This window comes from Sarcophilus harrisii, chromosome 3, assembly GCF_902635505.1.
Source record: "Sarcophilus harrisii chromosome 3, mSarHar1.11, whole genome shotgun sequence".
In the NCBI taxonomy this organism is placed as follows: Eukaryota; Metazoa; Chordata; class Mammalia; order Dasyuromorphia; family Dasyuridae; genus Sarcophilus; species Sarcophilus harrisii.
This window is the reverse complement of record NC_045428.1, coordinates 537,973,451-537,995,222: the sequence shown is the minus strand read 5'-3', so window position 1 is coordinate 537,995,222 and position 21,772 is coordinate 537,973,451. Positions and strand designations below refer to the sequence as shown.

The following is a 21,772-nucleotide window of genomic DNA, read 5'->3' as shown; positions in this document are numbered from 1 at the left end:
GAGCTCACAATTTAATGGAAGCAACAACATTCAAATAAATAACTATGTACAAAATGTGTGTGTATGCACACACACACATATGTATATGTGTATCTACACGCACATATTTGGAAATAAGCAACAGAGGGATAACATTGAAATTAAGGGGATCAGGAAAGGCTTCTTGAAACACTTGGGATTTTATCTGGGTCTTGAAGCAAGTCAGGTGAGGATGAGGAGAGAAAACATTCCAGGCATGCCAGGAATCTGAAACTGCAGTGTCTTATGGGAGGAGCAACAAGGAAGTCCATGTTACTTTATGCATAATATATGGTGGAGTGTAAATCCTAAAAAGACTATGTAAATGTCAGATATAATTATTAACCCCTCTTTAGGTATATGCTGGATTACATGTTTTCTGAGGTTCTTTTCAACTCTGTGATCTCCTGAGTCATATATTCTTGAATGTCCACAATTAGCAATAGTAGATGAAAATTCAAAAGCATGTAGTTATGACCAAGGTAAACCTATTGTGATTATTTCTGAAGTAAGAAAAGGAATGTTAACTGATAGGTAGCAAGATTTACTACTAAAATAATTGGGAAGAGATGATCTTCTGGTTTGGAGATTGTTGGTTATGAGTTATGGCCAGATTTAGACGCCAATGAACCTCACTGTTTTCTAGTGCGATAATGGTTAACCAATTTTCTAGACCATTTTGATTGCTGGAGTTGAGCTGCAAGTTAACATGTGCATCTTTCACCTTTCCTACATAGTCATTAACTTCAGGACATTTTATACATTAGATAAGTATAAGAGAGGTGGGGAAAACAAAAACAAATAAACCCAAAGTAGAAACTATAACTTATAGTATAAATTACTATTTCCTGGGTGACTGAGTTAAAACAAAGTCCTATTTTAGAGAATGGAATGGCCAAGCCATGCTGAGAGTATTTTTTTAGCGCTACCTCTATCTTTCTAGTTATCCAGGTTTGTACAGCAGCTGTTTTCTTTGCTTTTCCCCTCTTTCTCACCCTCATAACAATCTTGTTGCTAACTTTTAGTTGTCAGTTCTTGTCAATTCCATTTTTACATCATCTACACTTGGCTTCAATATTTCATTCTTTCCTCACACAGATACTTCTTTATTTAAGATTTTTTTTTTTTTTTTTTTTTTTTTTTTTTTTTTACCTCTCACCTGGTAGCTGCGTGCCACAAAAAGTGTGCATTGGTGTCTCCATTTTCTCAGGTCATGAAGATTGAGTTCAAATCCTACATTTGCTAGCTGTGTGACTCAATCTCTGTCTACTTGAGTCTCCTCAACTGTAAAATGGAAAATAATAATAGTACTTACCTCTCAAATCTGTTATGAGGATCAAATGAAATAATATTCATAAACTGTCTGGCACACTGCCTGATACATATTAGGTGATTAATAAATGCATGTTTTCTTCTGTCCCTCATTTCATATTTTTATTTAAATATTTTATTTCTTTCCCAATTTTATGTAAAAACAGTTTTAACAGCTTTTCAAAATTTTGAGTTCTTAATTCTCTCTCTCCCTCCCTTTCCTCTTTCAGAAGGTAAGCAATTTGTTGTAGATTATATATGTGCTGTCATGCAAAACTTATTTCCATAGTACTCATATTGTGAAAGAAAACAGAACAAAAAACAAAACATAAAACAACAAAAACAACAAAAAAGCATGCTTCAATCAGCATTCATACTCCATCTGTTCTTTCTATGGAAAAGGATGGGATTTTTTTTTTTTTTTTTTTTTTTTTTTTACTGTTAAGTACTTCAGAAATTATCTGAAATCATTGTATTACTGAGAATAGCTAAGTCATTCAGAATTGATCATCCTACAATAAGACTGTTACCATGTACAATGTCCTCTTTGTTCTGCTTATTTTACTTTGTATCACAGGTTTTTGGGGTTTTTTTTGGATAGTATCTTGCTTGTTATTTCTTATAGTACAAATTATTCCTTCACAATCATATACCACAATTTGTTCAGCTGTTCCCCAGTTGATGGGCATCCTCTCAATTTCTAAAAATCTGCCTTCACAAAAAGATATACTATAAATTTTTTTTACACATATATCATTTTCCTAATGATGGTATTGGGTCAAAGATTTTGTAGCCCTTTGCACATAGTTCCAAATTAATTTCCAGAACAGTTGCATAAATTCACAAATTTACCCACAGTGCATTACTATCTCAATTTTCCTGCATCCTCTCCAACATTTGTCATATTAGTCAATCTGATAGTTATGACTATACCTCAAAGTTGTTTTAATTTGCATTTTTCTAATTAATAGTGATTTAGAGCATTTTTCATAAGACCTATAAATAGCTTTGATTACTTTATCTGAAAATTGCCTGTTCATATACTTTGACTATCAATGAGAGGATAGCTCTAATTTTTAAAAATAAATTTGACTAATCTCTCTTCATTTTAAAGAAATAAGGCCTTTATTGGAGAAACTTGCTTTAAAATATTTATGATTATAATTTTTATAGCTATGATTATATATGTGATTATATTTATAATTATAATAAAACATTTATGATTAATATATATTTCCCTCAATTCTATTTCTCCCTGTTTATCTCTCTTTCTCTCTCTTTTTCTCTCTCTCTCTCATTCTCTTTCTTTCTCCTTTCACCTTATCACCTATCACCTAAAGTGTTTTGTTTCTGGCCATGCCCCCCACTCTACTTTCCCTTCTTTCAGTGTTCTATCTACTCTTATTCTCTTTCCCTTCTACTTTTCTTTAGGGGAAGATAGATTTATAATTCCACCTGAATGTATATATTATTTCCTTTTTCAGTCAAATCCTATCAAAGTTCAAAAGTTGTCCTCTATTCCTCCTTGCTACTGTAAGTTATTTTGTACCTCTTTTAGCTGAGATAATTTACCCTATTTTGTCTTTTCCTTTACCCTTCTTCCAGTACTTTCCTCTTTCTTATCCTTTATTTTGTTTATTTATTTATTTTTATATCCTCTCATCATATTCAACTCATCCCCATTCCCTGTGTCTATGGAGACTCCTAACTGCACTAATAATGAAAAGCTCTTAGGAGTTACAAGTAACATCTTCCCATGAAGAAATATAAACAGTTTAATTTTATTAAATCCCTTATGATTTCTCTTTCCTTTTTACTCTTTTGTGCTTCTCTTGAGCCTACTATTTAAAGCTCAACTTTTTCATTCAGCTCTGGTCTTTTCATCAGGAATGCTTGAAAGTTCTTTAGTTTTTTTGAATGTTCATTTTTTTCACCCGGAGGATGATACTAAGTTTTGCTAGATAAGTGATTTTTGGTTGTAATCCTTTGCTTCATAATATCATGTTACAAACCTTCTGATCTTTGAGAAGATTCTAAATCTTGTATTATCCTGACTATGGCTTTACAATATTTGAATTGTCTTTTTGATTGCTTGCAATATTTTCTTCTTTAAGTAGGAGCCCTGGAATTTGGCTATAAAATTCCTGGGAGTTTTTATTTGGGATCTATTTCAGGAAGAAATCAATGGATTCTTTCAATTTTGATTTTATGTACTTCTAAGATACCAAGAGAGTTTTCTTTGATGATTTCTTGAAAGATGATGTCTAGGCTCTTTTTTGTTGTTGTTGTTGATCATAGTTTTTAGGTAGTTTAAAAGTTTTAAAATTATCCCTCTTCAATATATTTCCCAGGTCAATTGTTTTTTCCAAAGATATATCAAACATCTTCAATTTTTTTCACTGTTTTGAATTTGTTTTATTATTTATTGATGTCTTATGGATTCATTAGCTTCCCCTTGGCTAATTCAAATTTTTAAAGAATTATTTTCTTCTGTGAGCTTTTTTGTACCTCTTTTTCATTTTGTCGATTTTTATTTTTTAAGGAGTTATTTTCTTCAGTGAATTTTTGTACCTCTTTTATCATTTTCCCTATTTAGGTTTTTTAAAAGCTGTTATTTTCCTCAGAATTTTTTGTGGCTCCTCTACCAAGCTATGGACCCTTTTTTCATGTTTTTCTAATATTACTCTCATTTCTTTTCCCCTTTTTTCCTTTACCTCTCTTATTTAACTTTTTAAAAAAGCTCTTCCAGGAATTCTTTTTTTTTGAAGGGGCCTGAGACTAATTCACATTTTTTCTTTAAGGTTTTAATGTAGGGGTTTTGACTTTGTTGTCTTTTTCTGAGCTTGTATTTTGATCTTTCCCATTATCATAGTAAGGTTCTATGGTCAAGTGTTTCTTTTTTCTTTTCTTTTTTTTTTTTTAGTTTGCTTATTTCTTTAGCCAAATTTTTGCATTTAATTTGATGTTAAAGTTGCCTTTGCCTGTTGGGTTTCAGGCTTTAGGCTTTTGTGCAACTATTTTCAGTCTATAAATTTTTAGTTCTTCTACTGGTGTATTTGTTACTCTCCTTGACTGTACTCTGGTCTGTGAGTGATCTTAAGCCCTGTTTTCTACCCTGGAATTGAACCACATCCATGTGGCTGCAATCTCTAGAGTACTTGTGCTTTTCATTATCATGGGATTGTGACCCAGAATAGCAACCCAGATCCATGCATATATAGGTAATACACTCAGTGCCATGAAAGGAACCTCTGTAATCCTCTTACTATGTGTGAACTAAGAACTCCAAAAGCTGCAGCTGCCACTATTGTTGTGATTGATTCAGTTACCCCCAAGCTCTGCTGTTAATTTGCTGGGGTGGCCTACACTGGTGCAACTTGACCTAGACTATATTGTACTCTCATCCTGGTATGATAAATCTTTCCTGTAGACCTAAATTGTCTTGAGCTAGAAAATTGGTTTACCTTATCCTTTTGTGGCCCCTGCTGCTCAAGAATTTGTTTTGAGGTTTTATTTAAAGTTGTTTGGAAGTGAATTTGCGAGAGCTCAGGTGAATCCCTGCCTTTTCTATGCTATGTTCATTCTACCCCTACTCCTTTTCAATTGTATTAGAATTCTAATTGGCCTTCTTTGTGCATATTCTCCCATCATCAGTCTCTTCATGCATCTTACAAACTAATATTCCATGGCACTATTTTACTTCACTACTCTAAAATCTTCAATGTTTAACTATTGTTTATAGAAAAATTTATAAAATTAGCATGACATTTAAATCCCTTAAAAATCTGTACCTCATCTACCTTTCTGAACTTCTCTAATATTAGTAACCCTTTTTTATACACTATTCAGACTGTTACAGAAAACACTATTAAAATTCACTGCACCAAGATTATGTGATACAGCTCACATTCTAGCCAAATTTACATGCTGTTCTCCAAAGTATATTCCATTTCATCTTCATTATTTGATGCATATTCCACAAATACACTCCTCTCCTTTTTTTTTTTACTGTCTCTTAGAATCCTGAAATTCCTTTAAGATACTAACATGAAACTTTTGCTTATTTCTCACTCCATCCTATGGGCTCTTTTTCTTCTGAAATTATTTTCTGTTTACTTAAATGTATACATGTGATATCCTGCCAAAATAAATTCCTGGAGGGCAAGAATTTTTTTCTTTTGTTGTTTGTGTTTGTGTTTTTGTTTTACATACTTTTGTAGACAGGTGTTATGGTGCTCTGGCCTTGGTCAGATGAAGTGGATTTGGTTCTCTCTGAAGCATGTTAATGATGTGTCCAAGGGCCAGTCATTTAATCATTTATCCCTCAGACAATTATAAGACTTTAAATTGCAGAAAAGTTGCTGATTTGCATTAGTAGAGGCAATTTCCTCACTAGGAGTTCCAACAGAGGCAGTCAGGTGGCACAGGGGATAGAACTTCGAGCCTGAGGTCAGGAAGATTCCTCACATACTTGACATTTATTAGCTGTGTGATCCTGGACAAATAGATTTGGTCTCCTTTAGTTTCTTCAAGTTAAAAAAACAAATAATAACACATCTTGAAGTTTTGTGAAGATCAAATCATGTATGTAAAATGTTTATTGTAGGACCTGGGACATATCAGTTATTTAATAAATACTTATTTCCTTTTTTTCAATATTGAGAAATTTACAGGTCTGAAACAAAAACAATCCCCAGTGTTTTTTATATAGTAGGACCTTATTTGTTGAATGAAATAGTTTAAAATGTAACACTCAGGATATTTTTTGTGTGACTATTGGACTTGGGAATGATGGGATAGAAAAAGGTGAATGTTTACCTAGAAGGCCATTGAGAAACTTGATTAAAAATTTTGAAGCATAGAAGGACAAAAACAAAAGGAATCTAGGAAACTTAGTGAATAGAGTACTCACCCTGGCAGGAAGACTCATCTTCCTGAGTTCAAATAGGCCCTCAAAACTTACCAGAAGTGTGACCCTGGATAAGTGACTTATCCTTTTTGCCTCAGTTTCCTCATCTGTCCAATGAGCTTGAGAAGAAAATGGCAAACCACTTTCTTTGGCAAGGAAACTCGGAAACTCCAAATGGGGTCATGAAGAGTCAGGACTGAAGTGATTGAACAATAGAAGGATGAAAAGACAAACTGAGGAGAGAAAATTTCCTTCATAAATTGATGGCTGATCTGACTTTTTTTGTGTGTGAAAGGTTTGGTACAGGGGAATGAGTAAGCCAAAAAGGTCTCCTGTTTATGTTGATGGTAGTTGTTTCTCTCTTTAAAAATAGGTCACAAGTCAAAGAATTTACTTTAATTTATGCTATTGTTATAGAAATATTTTATTGAATGGCAAAAATTAACAGTGGACTATTTTCTTTTTCTACATATCCTAAACATATTTATTATTACAACCAGTGATATTTCATCATATTATTCTACAAGTTTTCTTTCAAAAGAAAAACTGCCTTTGTAACCTTTATTTAATATATAACCTTTATTTAATAATTCCACCTGATGTGGATTTGAGCATGAAAAGTGTAGTTGGCCCCATTTGTCCTTTGTTATGGCTCATTAATTCCTTTATTCAGTATTTTCTTTAAAACAAGCCAAAATATACTTCATTGATTTAGCAGAAATAGCCAAGAGAGAATCTTTTGACCTATTTTCCTGTTATTTGGCCCTCAATATGAATGCAAATGTATCTTCTTAGTGAGAAGAGTTCTATTCTTGATTTGAAAAAAGGTTAGTTCTAGTCTTCCATCTGGTAGCTAAGTTTCCTTAAGTAAATGGTTGATCTTTGATTCTACACAGTATAAAGGAAAAGATTTTTTCTACTAATCAGACTTATTAAGAATCCTCCATGTAACTATAATTACTTCATGAATTATCTATGGATTCTTTTTCAATGTTCATATTTTTCTCACTATTTAGTTCATTTCTTTAATTCTTCATGTGCAGAAAATTTTTATAATTTAAAATGTTCTATTCCTTTCTTTAGGTTTTCCCTCTATACCTTTCTCCCCCCTCCAAATACTCCTTCCATTTTGGAATTTATTGCTCTATTCTGACTTTATTTTTCTATTTAGCTCTTCTGGGTCTGTTACCTTGAGAATTTCAGGCTTTGCTATTTGGGTTGTTGCTCCCATGAATTCCTAGAAGAGGGGGGGAAAGCTTTATGTTTAAATGATGATTTCTACCAGAATTGATCCCACTGTCTTGTTTACTGATAAACTAAATAATGAACTAATCCTCTTGACAGGAAGGTACGAGCTTCTTCATAACTCTGCAGGTTTATTTTATTTTATTTTTCATTTTTTATTATACTTTTTAAAATCTGGCAGATTTCTATTAATTTATTTTAAAATTATATATATATATATATATATATATATATATATATATATATATTTCGATTGAGGAAGTTAGACTATAAGATCATTTTCAGTTCCAAATTTATGATCCTAATGAAGTGAGTTTTAGACTTGTCATGGTCAATTGTTAACATATCTTTCAGGTAGACACAGTTACATGTGAAATAAAATATAATGGAAATTTTACCCTTATTTATTATATATCAGGTCTCAATTGACTTGTGAGACTGTACACAGACAGACCTACTAACAAACTAGTAAAACAAGGAGAGAATTTTCATCATAGTAACACTGATAATGAGTCCTGTTTGCCATATTTCTCTGGTTTAAAGAATGATTTTTTAAAGGCTCACATTTAGAATTAGAAGAATAAAGTTTCAGCTTTCTCTTGACATTATTATCTTTGCAATTATGATCACATTATTTTATTTCTATAGACTTAAGTCCCTATAATTTTGTAAAATGGTAACAATAAGAATCTACTTATCTTACAAGATTGATATGGGGAAAGTACTTTGTAAACCTAAGCTGCTATACAAATATGAGGTGCTTATTGTCATTGTTGCTTTTTAATATAAGTTAAGTACACTGCAAACTTAAACTTCACCCATTGAATCTTGCCAACTGGACTTAATCTAGTGCCTATTATGAGATAGGAAGGGATTACCTCAGAGGAAGGAATATTTTGAAGTCACAAGCATAGCATAAACTCTTATCATAATCTGCATGCTGTGGAGCTGACTATTCCACCAAATTAGGATTTGATCCCTAGAGAGGCATTCTTAGACACACAGGATTATATATTTAGCTAATATGGAACAGAAGAAATGCTGTGTTTAGCATATTGCCACCATAAATGTCAGTCTGATTTTTTTTTTTTTTGCGTGAAACAAATCATGATGCTTTGCAACACTTTGTCTTTCTTCATATTATTTTTGTAACCTAGCTATGTATATACTAACCCAGGATTTATATCCTTTGATCTCAAACTGTGTCCTTCTTAGCCTTCTGTTTCTATTCATCACCTATCTTTTTGTTTTTCATTTTGAAACTGATTGCTAGTTGCTTTTTCTGATCCTTAGAATGAAACCTTGGGCATAGACCACACTAGGCTGGTTTTATTAACTCTGCTTCCTGCAAATTACCTGCTAATCTCCACTTACCCACATAAGCAAGGGAGAAATATGGATGCTGTCATATTCTTTATTAAGTATTGAATAACTTTTAAGAAAGAAAGAAGAGACTAGGCACCAACCAAAAGGGAATTGGCTCATGGCATTTGTGCCTGAAGGGAGAAAATAACAAAGCAGCTTTCAGAATTCTAAAAGAATCATGATAAAGATAGCGGCCAATAGGTTGGCAAAGGGTTAAAACCCAGGACTTCAGCAACATATACAGATGGTATAAAGTGTTTGGGTAGTTAAACTACCTCTGTGTACAGGAAACAACACTGACAATAAGAGGTTATATACCTACAAAATCCCTGGAACCTGTAAATATTTAATGAAGATAGCAGAGCATCTGGTGATTTCTTGGCTTCTACCTTTTCCTGTGTGACTCTCAGAAACCACTGTAAACTTCAGACTATGCCAGGGAGCTATTTCATTTAGTTAAATCCATACTTGAACAGGGACTTCCCTTTACAATACCCCTGACAAAGGGACAATTAAAGAAGTTAGACTTTCCTGAGTAACTCTTTGATGATACCTGAGAGATTTTCCTCTTCACACAAATAAAATACATTTTAATACTATCAGAAAAATATTTTAATGACCAATTAATTACACATTAAGATCAAATATTAGTTTTTAAATCAAATTAACTTTTCTTCTGCAAAAATGGGAACAAATTGTTTCCAACATTGTCATGTAGATAGAAAAAAACCCTGCATTGAGGAGTTCTAGACTAGCATATGTCATTAATTAGACTCTAAGGTCTTGGAAAACAAATTCCTTTCCCTGTCTGTTTCCCTTCTATACACTTGGACAAAGTAGTCTAAAGTTTCATCAAGTACTTTCAATATATAATTCTATCATATCATTGTAGTTCACACCAAACTCTAGGGCTTTCCCTTCCCTTCCCTTCTCAAGACTTTTTATTCTGTGGCTATGTTTCATTGACTCTCTTGATCTTGGATTATTTCCAAATATTCTTTTTGACTCTAGCATTCAATGAAACTGTGATCCTTTCCTTGGGGTCTCACCATCACTTGGTGTTTTGATGAATGAGATCATGGAATCTTTAATTTTTAATTCAAGAATTACACATGATAAAGCATATTTGGGTTAACATAATATATCTTAGTATGTCTTCTTTCCTCAGCAAGAATTCAGGAAGGAATTAGTAAATTTGCCTTGGGTTTCTCTGCTGAGACCCTTATTTTTTTGTTAGAAGGTTTGAATTTGGTCTCTTTTGGAATCAGTAACATTCAAAGACCTCAGTGAAGAAAATAGAATCCAGCAGGGATGACTACTACAAAATTACTACTGAAATCAGTAAAATTGACTTGGGAATCTTCAGGTTTTTGTTCTGTGAATTTTTCTATCTCCCCTTTCTTTCCATAGGATTCAAATCCCTAATCCTCTGTCCTCTTTTCCTCTACTCAAATCTCATATCAGAGAGTTTTTCTTTACTGAAGTGTCCATGATTAGAATTGAGAACAACTTTCTTTATGATCTTTCTGAGAGGAAATGGAAATCTAATAGTAACTGAACTCTAAAAAGATCTAGAAATTGGCAAAGATGACAAAGAATGGGTTTGATATTGGGGAAGTTGTAGAAAGATGGCATACTTAGACATAGTTGATGGATACCACTAGTTGTTTCTCATGCTTTAAATGTTCTCTGTCCTCACCTCTACCACTTAGTTTTCCTTGCATTTTTCAAAACTCAGATCAAATCCTAACTTATTTAGAAGGCCTTTTCTAGTCCTACAAAGCTACTAATGCTTTCCCTCGTGATATTACTTCCCTTCTACTCCATGGATATCTGTTATGTATCTAGTAATTGACATATTATTTCATCATTAGAATGTGACCTCCTGTAGGGCAGGTAGTTTTGACACTTAGTGCAAGATTTAACACATAGTAAATAATTAATGAATGGTTTCTGAATGATCAGTTAATGGTTAGCAGTTTGAAATAATGTAAAGATAGGCACATACTGTTTTTCTTTTAAAATTCAGGCTGCATAAATGTCAAAATATTTATTAGCAGACCAAGTGATAGCAAAGAATTAGAAACAAAGTCTGTCAATGGGGGAAATGACTAAATTGTGATGCATAAAAGTAATGGAATTTTATTGTGCTATCAGAAATATGAGGCAATGAGGTAGGATAGTTCATAGAATGTTGAATGGTGAGGAGAAAGACCTGAGTCTAAATCCTTCTTCAGAAACTTAATAGTTCTCTGACCTGAGGTAAATCATATAACCTCTTTTTTATTTGGCTTCATAATCTGTGAAATGAGGAATTTGAACTTGGTGATTTCTAATCTCTTCTAAACTTGGAAAGACCTATATGGAAAGACCGATACAAAAAAGTGAAGACCTAGGCAAATAATATTTTAGCCATTGACTACAGTGAAATAAATGAAAATGTTGACAAGTACAAAAAATTATGATTAGTCTTGACCTTAAAAACAAATTCTAAAAGACATTTCCCTTTGCTCCTTGACAGTGATGGAAGTTGACAGGTGCATCTATTATCAGAGTTTTTGATATGCAAAAAACCTTTGATGAAAAGAATTGCTTGATGGGAGGTATTGAACAGTGATTATAAAGGATATGTTTAAAAAAAGAGATATCAATAAAGTTAAAGCAGTAAAGCTCTCTTCAATGGAATTATAAATGTTAATTTAAGGGAATGGGGACATTGGAGTCTTGCTGGGGCTTCAGATTTCTTTCCATTTACGAAATGCCTTACTGTGCCTGCATGTAAGGCTGGCCCTGTCCCAGATGGTGATTGATGCCAGGATTTCCCAGGTGCCTTAGAGTACATAATGTGACAAGATAGTAGAAGTATTATATTTACCATTGCTTTATGTAGACATAAAACCCATAAAACAACATGTACTGTGAGGCTTGGTGATCAACTACAACTCTACAAAATAAAGATCTCAGTGTTTACATCTCTAGTTATGCTTCAAGAGAGTACCTCCATTCTAGAAGCAGTGTTAGAACAGCATTTACAAGAACCAGATTGACTACTTGTATTTTAAAGGAACCTATCTTCTCTTCAGCCTTTGAGAGTCATTTCAGAGATGAGCCTTCGGGGCTTAAAGCAGTAGGGAAGCTCGTGTCATACCAACTAGCATTTAGGAAATGCCTATTGTGTGCCAAGCACCATGCTAAGTTCTGGATCTGTTGACTAAAATTGTGTACTCAACTTTTGGTGACTAGTGCTATTAAACTATGGGTTCTCCTAGGTCAGCACTTGGACTTTTGGCACATTTAGGAACATGCCTAAGAAAGCATAATTCTTTTATGGTTCTTTACTGGTTTATTTATATCAATTTGGGGAAGGAGAATTCCTCAGGGAAGTCTTAAATTGCTTTGTTTCTCAAGGTTTGTTAGGAGTAAAGTGGAAACTACACACCTGTCAGATTGGCTAAGATGACAGGAAAAAATAATGATGATTGTTGGAGGGGATGCGGGAAAACTGGGACATTGATGCATTGTTGGTGGAGTTGTGAACGAATCCAACCATTTTGGAGAGTAGTTTGGAACTATGCTCAAAAAGTTATCAAACTGTGCATACCCTTTGATCCAGCAGTGTTACTACTGGGATTATATCCCAAAGAGATTATAAAGAAGGGAAAGGGACCTGTATGTGCACGAATGTTTGTGGCAGCCCTTTTTGTAGTGGCTAAAAACTGGAAACTGAATGGATGTCCATCAGTTGGAGAATGGCTGAATAAATTGTGGTATATGAATATTATGGAATATTACTGTTCTGTAAGAAATGACCAACAGGATGATTTCAGAAAGGCCTGGAGAGACTTACACGAACTGATGCTGAGTGAAATGAGCAGGACCAGGAGATCATTATATACTTCAACAACAATACTATATGATGACCAGTTCTGATGGACCAGGCCATCCTCAGCAACGAGATCAACCAAATCATTTCCAATGGAGCAGTAATGAACTGAACCAGCTATGCCCAGAAAAAGCACTCTGGGAGATGACTAAAAACCATTACATTGAATTCCCAATCCCTATATTTATGCACACCTGCATTTTTGATTTCCTTCACAAGCTAATTGTACAATATTTCAGAGTCTGATTCTTTTTGTACAGCAAAATAACGTTTTGGTCATGTATACTTATTGTGTATCTAATTTATATTTTAATATATTTAACATCTACTGGTCATCCTGCCATCTAGGGGAGGGGGTGGGGGGGTAAAAGGTGAAAAATTGGAACAAGAGGTTTGGCAATTGTTAATGCTGTAAAGTTACCCATGCATATATCCTGTAAATAAAAGGCTATTAAATAATTAAAAAAAAAAATGAGGAAAGTGGAAAGACCCCAGCATGGAGTCCATGATCTGGCCATGGTAATTACTATGTATTTGACTATAGGCTAGTCTCTTAACTTCTCCAAGTCTCATTGTTTTTATCTATAAAATAAACGGGTTAGACTAAATTATTTTTAAGATCCCCTTTACAATTAAATCTTATAAGACTTTTAATAGAGAGAGTAAAATAACAGAGGACATGCACATAGAGATTCCAGGGTCAACTGGCCTAAGAATTGCAACAAAAGGTTCAGAGGTTAGGGTTAGGGAGAATTCCAAAGCAATTAGGAAACTTTTGTGACATATGTAAAAGTGATTTTTTTCCCCAGATTCACTGGAATTACTCTTTCATTGATGGCATAAGCACCAAAAAGTTGCTAAATTGATTTCTCTCCCTTAGTAGGTAGTTAGTTCAGGAAGACTGATGCAAGGGAATCTAGTAGCAACACCTAGGTGAAGGATGTATCTACTCTGTGTGTGTTGGGAGAGATAACTTGTAATTTTAGCCCACTTTGCTGGTGAATAAAATTATACAGAGAAATTTTATACTAATGTAGTCCTATCTCTGCTCATCAGATACACAACAATGTAATCAATTACATTGGTATTGTTTGTTTAGAACTGTAGTGTTCACTAAAATGCTCCTAGTATGATTCTAATTCTACTGACAACCTAAACTCACTTTAGATTTAGGTTTTAGAAAACATCGAATTAGTCTGGGGGTGGGGGTGGGGAGAGAGGAAATATTGATACTTGAAAACGAAATCACTTTTCTTTCCCAATAGTATCTCTCTTCCTCCATCACCATCATCTATCATCTCTCTATTTCAATGCTTTACCATCATTTCTCAAAAATTGTGATTAAGAACTTCACTGATTAGAGTTCAGAATTGTTTCCTTTACATTATTGTGGACCTTGTCTAAGTTACTATTCTTGTTTTGTTAACTTTATTTTGGACCAGTTCATATCAGTCACTCCAAGTCACTTTAAATTTCTTACACCACATTAATATCCCATCCCCTTTACCATTAAATCTTATGAGACTTTTTTTTTTAATAGCCTTTTATTTACAGGTTATATGTATGGGTAACTTTACAGCATTAACAATTGTCAAACCTCTTGTTTCGATTTTTCACCTCTTACCCCCCCACCTCCTCCCCCAGATGGAAGGATGACCAGTAGATGTTAAATATATTAAAATATAAATTAGATACACAATAAGTATACATGACCAAAACGTTATTTTGCTGTACAAAAAGAATCAGACTCTGAAATATTGTACAATTAGCTTGTGAAGGAAATCAAACATGCAGGTGGGCATAAATATAGGGATTGGGAATTCAATGTAATGGTTTTTAGTCATCACCCAGAGTTCTTTCTCTGGGCGTAGCTGGTTCAGTTCATTACTGCTCCATTGGAAATGATTTGGTTGATCTCGTTGCTAAGGATGGCCAGGTCCATCAGAACTGATCATCATATAGTATCTTATGAGACTTTTAATAGAGAGAGTAAAATAACAGAGGACATACACATAGAGATTCCAGGGTCACCTGGTCTAAGAATTGCAACAAATTCATATGCCATAATTTGTTCATCTATTTCCCTAACAATAGTAACACTTTCTTTCCAGTATTTTACTACCACAAAAAAAAAGATATGCTATAAATATTTCTTTATATGTGAGACCTTTACCTTTGTATTGGAATTCCTTCACTATTTTCTGTTTTTTTAAGTTTAATTTCAAATTGTTTTCAGGAATGTTTGGGCCAATTCACATCTGTACCCATCAGTGTTTCTTTCTATAACCTGCCAGTGTTTGCTATTTTCAACTTTGCTCATATTTGTCACTCTAAAGCATGTAAAATAAAGCCTCATGTTTTTTTAATTTGATTTTTATTAATAATTTAGAGTATCCGTTCATTCATTTATTCTTCCTTCTGATTTGAATTTCTCGTTTTGAAAACTGCCTTTTCATATGTTTGGCTACTTACCTAGTGGACAATGGAACTTGGTTATATATCTGTATCAATATTGTATATATTTTGAACATCACACCTTTATTATTTTAGCCTGAAAAAAGCAAGAAAACTAAAGTCATGTGAGTATGAAGGAGAATAATGCAGCTTTTGTGATAAATATATAACAGTGTTTCAGTTACCATCTCTGATGATCACTTGCACAAAGAGGAGCATGTCATGTAGGTCTTTGACATTATCTATCACAAGGAAACTTGTGATAAGGAAGGGAGGAAAGGAGAAGGAAGGGGGACAGTTTTTCTGGTGGGAAACTGGGATTTGAGGGACTTAATTTCTCTTAGAAGCTACTCCAAGATCACATGTCCTTTTTCAGCTGGAGAATAGATATATTAAGTTGAAGGTGGGATATGGGGAGTGGGGCAAGGGATTAATTATCTGAAGTCCTCAGGAGAGCTTTTGAAGACTTTGTGACTTACATTCTGTGCCTGGATTAGGGACTGTGGAACACTTGACCATTTGGCATTATTCTTTCTCTGTTCCTTTCTCTGCTACAGATAGAAGGGAGTAGTCATACCACTCTTTTGGATTTATTTTGCAGTCACCAAATGGTCTTCCTTCCTTTCCCATCTAGAGCTCTTTTGGTGGGGTTTGGGTTAAGGCCATTTATACTAAATGATGAACAATCCTGAATAGTCTTGAAGAAAAAAAAAGGTTCCTCAAAAAAGCCTAGGGGTTTATGTGGAAGTTTGGGAATGAGGTGGGAAGGATGTGGGAACAAGAACAATGAATTATGTCATCATGAGTATAGGATTTAATTATAGTTTATGAATTTCTGGGCTTTTATTTATTTTTTTAAGTAGCAGGTAGAACAGTTGCCAACTCAATTTCTTTGTCTTCATCTCCCATGTATCATAGACTACTGTACCACTTAGTTAAATCTATTGAAAAAGCGAGGAAGGATTGCAATGGAGAACCTTTCTGACAGAAAGAAATTATAGCTTTGTCATGGATCTCTTCTGGGCAAGGGGGACAGACCTGTGGCCTGTGCTAACATATGTCTCTCTTTTGTTTCCTCTCTATAGCTCGAATGTGTGATGCTCACCTCCGTGGCCCTTCAGGCATCATCACATCCCCTAACTTCCCTATTCAGTATGACAACAATGCTCACTGTGTGTGGGTTATTACAGCAATCAACCCTGCCAAGGTAAGGCCTTTTTACTCCTTAAATGAGGTAGCCTTATGGCTAATAGGGAGACTCCGTTGAGCAGAGTGGTCATGTTATAGATTGAATCATGAAGATTTACATCTTCTCTGAAAGGCTTCAAAAAGAAATACGTTATTATCAGTCCAGTATAGCTTAGGTATGGGTATGTTCAGAAACCAGAGGGTAAATGATACAGAATATCTGAGGAATATGTGATTTTCATAGTGAATACTGTGCTCTTGAATCTTCCCCAAAAGAATACCTATCATTCATATGGGATGATACTGAACAATTCTTCTCTATAGCAAATGAGAACGTGGGATTCAGCTTTGGCTGGATTAAATCTGAGTAGTACTTTCCAGAGGTTATTAAACTAGTGAAAGGGTATTCTTCTCTCCTAGGAATTTTTAAATGAATTAATAGGTGCTGGCTTTGTAGCCTGGAAGCAAAGCAAGGTCACTTCTTGAGGGAATTCCATAAGAAGCCAGTTAAGTAGGGTTGGATGTAGTTTTTGTTTTTGTTTTTGTTTTGCCAGGTAAATTGGCTATAATTTTCTGCCCACATATATACTAAGGAGGGTGACTAGAGTAGAACCTTGCAGTAAACAAAATGGATCATTTCCTCCAGTGTGAAGTTCTTTAATCTAATGAAGCAGGAAATAATTGTTTAACATATCACATTGGCCAAAAACTATTATAAAACTTAGTCATGCATCTTATTGTTAATTATTATTAGATTATAATAAATATTAATATAAAATCACAGCATAAACATAATGTAATTTACATATAATTATATGTTATACAATTATTTATTAATGAATTTTGGTAAGAGTGTGGCTCTAAAGTTAAGTGGTAAATGGGTAGATTTAATTCTCTCTTGATTGACACCAGAACTGAGGTTCCAAAGAAATGATTTTGGACAAGTAGGGAAAAAGAGGTTTTCTTAGACTGTGTATAGTTTTCAGTTATGGACTTTTGACAACCTGTGGTGATAATTCATTTCCTTCCTATCTACTTCCTTTGCGGTTTTGAAGATAAGAAAAGGGAGTTTATTATTAGTACAGATATTTTGGAAGCAGAAGTTGGAGAGAGTGACTGGGGCAAGAAAGAGAAGGCTGGGTTTTCCCTACATTGAACTATTTTTATCAGACTTTTGGCATCCTTGGTGACAGTGAAGTAAACTAGAATTCAATACAAGTGAACTAATGTTATCTATGGTTTTCTGAGTGTTTAGCTTTGTAATATGAAAGAGCTAGGGTGTCTTTGCCATCAAAGAATTTAGTGTTCTGTCAAAAACCAGATGGACATAAAAAAAACACAAAACATTAAGAAACTGGAAGTAGTTTTTGAGTGGCATAAACTCTAAAGACTTTCATAATCTCACAGAAGGAGGTAGCTAGGTGAATAGAATACTGGGCCTGGAGTTAGGAAGACCTGAATTCAAATTGGGCCAGCTTGAGAGACTTATTATTTGTGTGACCCCAGATAAATCACTAAATTACTTAATCCAATGTTTCTCAAACTTTTGTTCTCAATATTTTTATATTATTAAAAATTGTTATGAGTCTGTGCAAAGAGTTTTTGTTTATGTGAGTTTATATTTATAGATATATTACATATTGTATATAATAATATAATATAATAATAAACAATAAAATTACATATATATAAATATATAAAACATGGGTTATATTTGTAAATATTTGTCATATTAGAAATAAAAATTAATTTTGATTTTGGAGACCTTCTGAAAGGGTTTCAGAGAACCCTAGAATTCTATGGGCCACAACTTTGAGGATTACTGTTTTAATCTATTGGAGAAGAAAATGGCAAACCATTCAAGTATCTTTTTTTTCAATAAAACCCCATGGAAAGTATGGTCCATGAGTTTATAAAAAGTTTAGAACTGAAGATCTGAATAATAGCAACAACAATGTAACCATGGAAAAAGCACCGAAATTAGAATCAGTACACTTGCGTTTTGATACCTTGTTTTACTGCTTACTAGCTTTAGTGGTCTAGCTTCTGAGTTTTAGTTTCCCCACATGTAAAGCTTAATAATAACACTTGTACTACTAGTTTCTAGGAGAGTTTGTGATGCTCAAATGAGATGGTGTATGTGTGTATTATATGCTTGCACACTGATGTCCACATATGTATGTATGCATGCAAATTTTACACATACATATATGTATTTTATAAGTGTAAAATTCTATGTAATTTAATATATTTTTTTCTTGTATCATTCAACAAACTCCAGGGTAACAGTATTAAGAGTGCTTGGAGTCAGGGAACCCTAGATTCATATCTTCACTTGGACACAACCTGGCTATGTGACCCTGGGCAGTTCATTAATTGATCAGTGATCTGGGCATCTCTTTAAGACTTTTATATGATAGAATATTTGCTGATTTATATCAGGAGGGAGAGTTATCACAGTGGCAAACTGCATCAGGCTAATTCTTTACACTGATAAAATCAGAAATTGGGAGTCCTCTCAGAAGAAAAAGAGAAATAGAAATCATCATTAGTTAAAGCAATCAGAAATTGGTTAATGGAGAGTGATTAAATTTTATTTGGAAGTTTTATGACATTTTGAGTGATTGAAAGCTATTCCTTATGTCAGTGTATATGTCTTTTTAATACCACTGTGCTCTTGGTAATACTGTATGACTGGCAACCATGAAATAGCTACTCTCAGAAGAATCAAAATTAGAGATTCCCAAAGGGCAATGAAGAGACATATGGTGGTTATAACCAGGATACTTCACAAAATGACATTATCAAGGTTATGTTTGATGAGAAAAAAAAAAAATGCCCATCATCCACAGAGACCATGGAGAGATAGCTTAAAAGTTGCACTGGTAACCAGAAGATATTAAAAGACCCAGAGATAGATTTCCAGGGCCCTGGAGGGACCTCTTTGGAGGATTCATAGAAGTATTTGGACAAGAATTGCATTGGTTAATAAAACTTGCATATACAGTATTGCAACCCTATATGTTACAATTATCCCAAGACGATTGAATCCAATCATCTCATCTTGGCTGTGTTCGCTTATGTTAATGATGGAGTTAAGCTTTGACTTCATAGTTTCTGACCCCTAAACCAATACTTTCTTCTACAACAATAGGTTGCTTTCCCAGATGGAAACTAGAAGGGGAGATGGTCAAGATCCTCTAGGGATTTTGTTTTCTATCATAAGAGCTATGCATAACCCATGGGTTTGTAGGACTAAACTTAGTCAAATTCCCTCATTTTTGAAGAGTAACTTGAGACCTAAAGCACAGAAGTTTCTATGGCTATCTTACATAGCTGCTTAAGTTTACACAACTAGTAAGGGGCAAAGATGCTTAATATCTTTATTAATAATTATTAACTAATTAATAAAATAGTTAATGCTTGGTGAGAAGGGTTCAAAGCAGCAAGAAACTTACTTCCTTTATTTTCATGCTCCTTAGTTTGGCACAGTCACCAAGCTAGCATTTTGTAGTTCCAGCTCTCTTACAACCTTTTGAAAATCCTTTTGTTTAGGAGGGTTGAAGATAACTACTCTTTGGTCCTAAGGAAGTCTTTGAACTGAAAGAAGCACAGGAACTTTGTTGATTATTGTAAGCTTTAGTTTGGAGTTGTCTTAGGGATTTACCTTGTCCTGACCTTAGGTCCATAGCTTCTTTTAGAAGAATCTCATAGATCAAGGAATTAGATAAGATAAAATAGATTGATTGGATTACCAGAGTATTTATTAAGCCCTGTGCTAAATCCTGGGGATATAAATGCAAATAAGCAAGATAATCTACCTACCCTCTGGGATTTTATACAGTGTGTCACAAAAGTCTTAAAGGCTGCTAGTAGTATAGAAGCAGCTAGTGGCATAATGGATCAGAGTGCTAGATCTAGTGTCAGGAAGATCTGAGATAAAATTTGGCCTCAGACATTTATTAGCACAATAACCCTGAAGAAATCACTTCATCTCTGTTTGTCTCAGTTTCTTCAGCTGATAATAAAGTTACCAAAGATTATTATAAAAATAAAATGAGTTATATTTGTTTAAAAAAAAAAAAAGACAATTAGCACAGTGCCTGACACATAGTAGGTGCCATACTTTCCTTCTCAGTGAAATTTTAAGCTATTACAGCTTAACTAAGATTTTTAGGACATCATATATATTTTAATAGAAGATAGTGCATAAAGGGGAGCTGAAAAAGAAGGAAGGAAGAAGAAAGGGTTTATATACTTATTATATGCTGGTGAGACATGACTCATTGATATTTTTGTGAATAAACTGGAAAGCTATAGACTAAATAGCAATAAACTTAGAAGAATTCAGAAGTGACTGACTGATTAGGCCCAAAGTATGCTGGTTGATGTATCCATGTCATCCTAGAGGTGTGTATTTACTTAAGTACCATTGGCCTTTGCTCATAACTTGTTTGTATATATGTGTGTTTGTGTATGTGTGTGTACATGTGTGTGCTTAACACCTCGGGGATTTTCATGAAGATATTTTATGTTTATCAAATTTATATATAACACAAAGCTGAGAATGATAACTAATAGAATAGATGAAAGAATAGGAATGAGAAAAAAATATCTTGGTATACTTAAAGAATGTAATAACAATAGTAGAATTTCACTTAAAGGGGTAACTATAATGTTGAATTTGGTTTAAAGATAGATACTGATCCATATAAAGCAGAACTTTAGACCTAGAAGTATCAGTGACAAAAATATCAGTTTTAATCAGTCATGTGATGTCATAGTAATAAAGTAATGTACTCAGACTGCATTAATAGAAATAAAGTCTTATGATGTCCATAATAAGGAGAATTATAATTCTATTGTACTCAGTTTATGGAGTTTTTCTTAGATCATATCTAGAATATTGTGCTTTAAAGTTGTTCCATATTTTTGGAAGGACATTTACAACTAGATCATGCTTAGAAGAGGGCCATTAGAATAATGAAGAAATTTATAGCCATGGGGGAAAAAAACCATTTTGTGGAAATAATTGTGGATGTTTATTTTGTGTTTCCTATTTATAAAAATTAGGAAAGATTTGATTTATTCTGCTTAACTTCACAGGATTCCCATGATTGAAAAATCATGGAAAAGTCTAGATTATATTCCATTCATTAAATGGAAACTGTTCTCTTAAAGATCACCAATCATCAATTGTTTCTTTATGTATAAATGAAAGATTAAATAAGATGGCTTCTGAGCTTCCTTATAAGATATAATTCTATGGTTCTAAATCCATTGGTGTTTTCCTGTTTTTTTTTTTTTTTGTCATCTTCCTTTACATCTCTAGTCTTTGTTACTATTGGCCCCTTCTCCCTATTGAATGCCCACTTCTTTCTTGGCTTTAGAGATTGTTA

The 21,772-nt window shown here is 33.7% G+C and overlaps 1 protein-coding gene across 1 annotated transcript in view; it reads left to right on the top strand.

Moving 5' to 3' along the window:
- The window catches only part of CSMD2 (CUB and Sushi multiple domains 2), a 994,819-nt gene that overhangs the window by 597,249 nt on the left and 375,798 nt on the right, over positions 1-21,772 (top strand). The window contains exon 10 of the mRNA XM_031962095.1: positions 16,271-16,392. Within this exon, the coding sequence (XP_031817955.1) occupies positions 16,271-16,392 (122 nt within the window). The remainder of the gene's footprint in view (positions 1-16,270; positions 16,393-21,772) is intronic.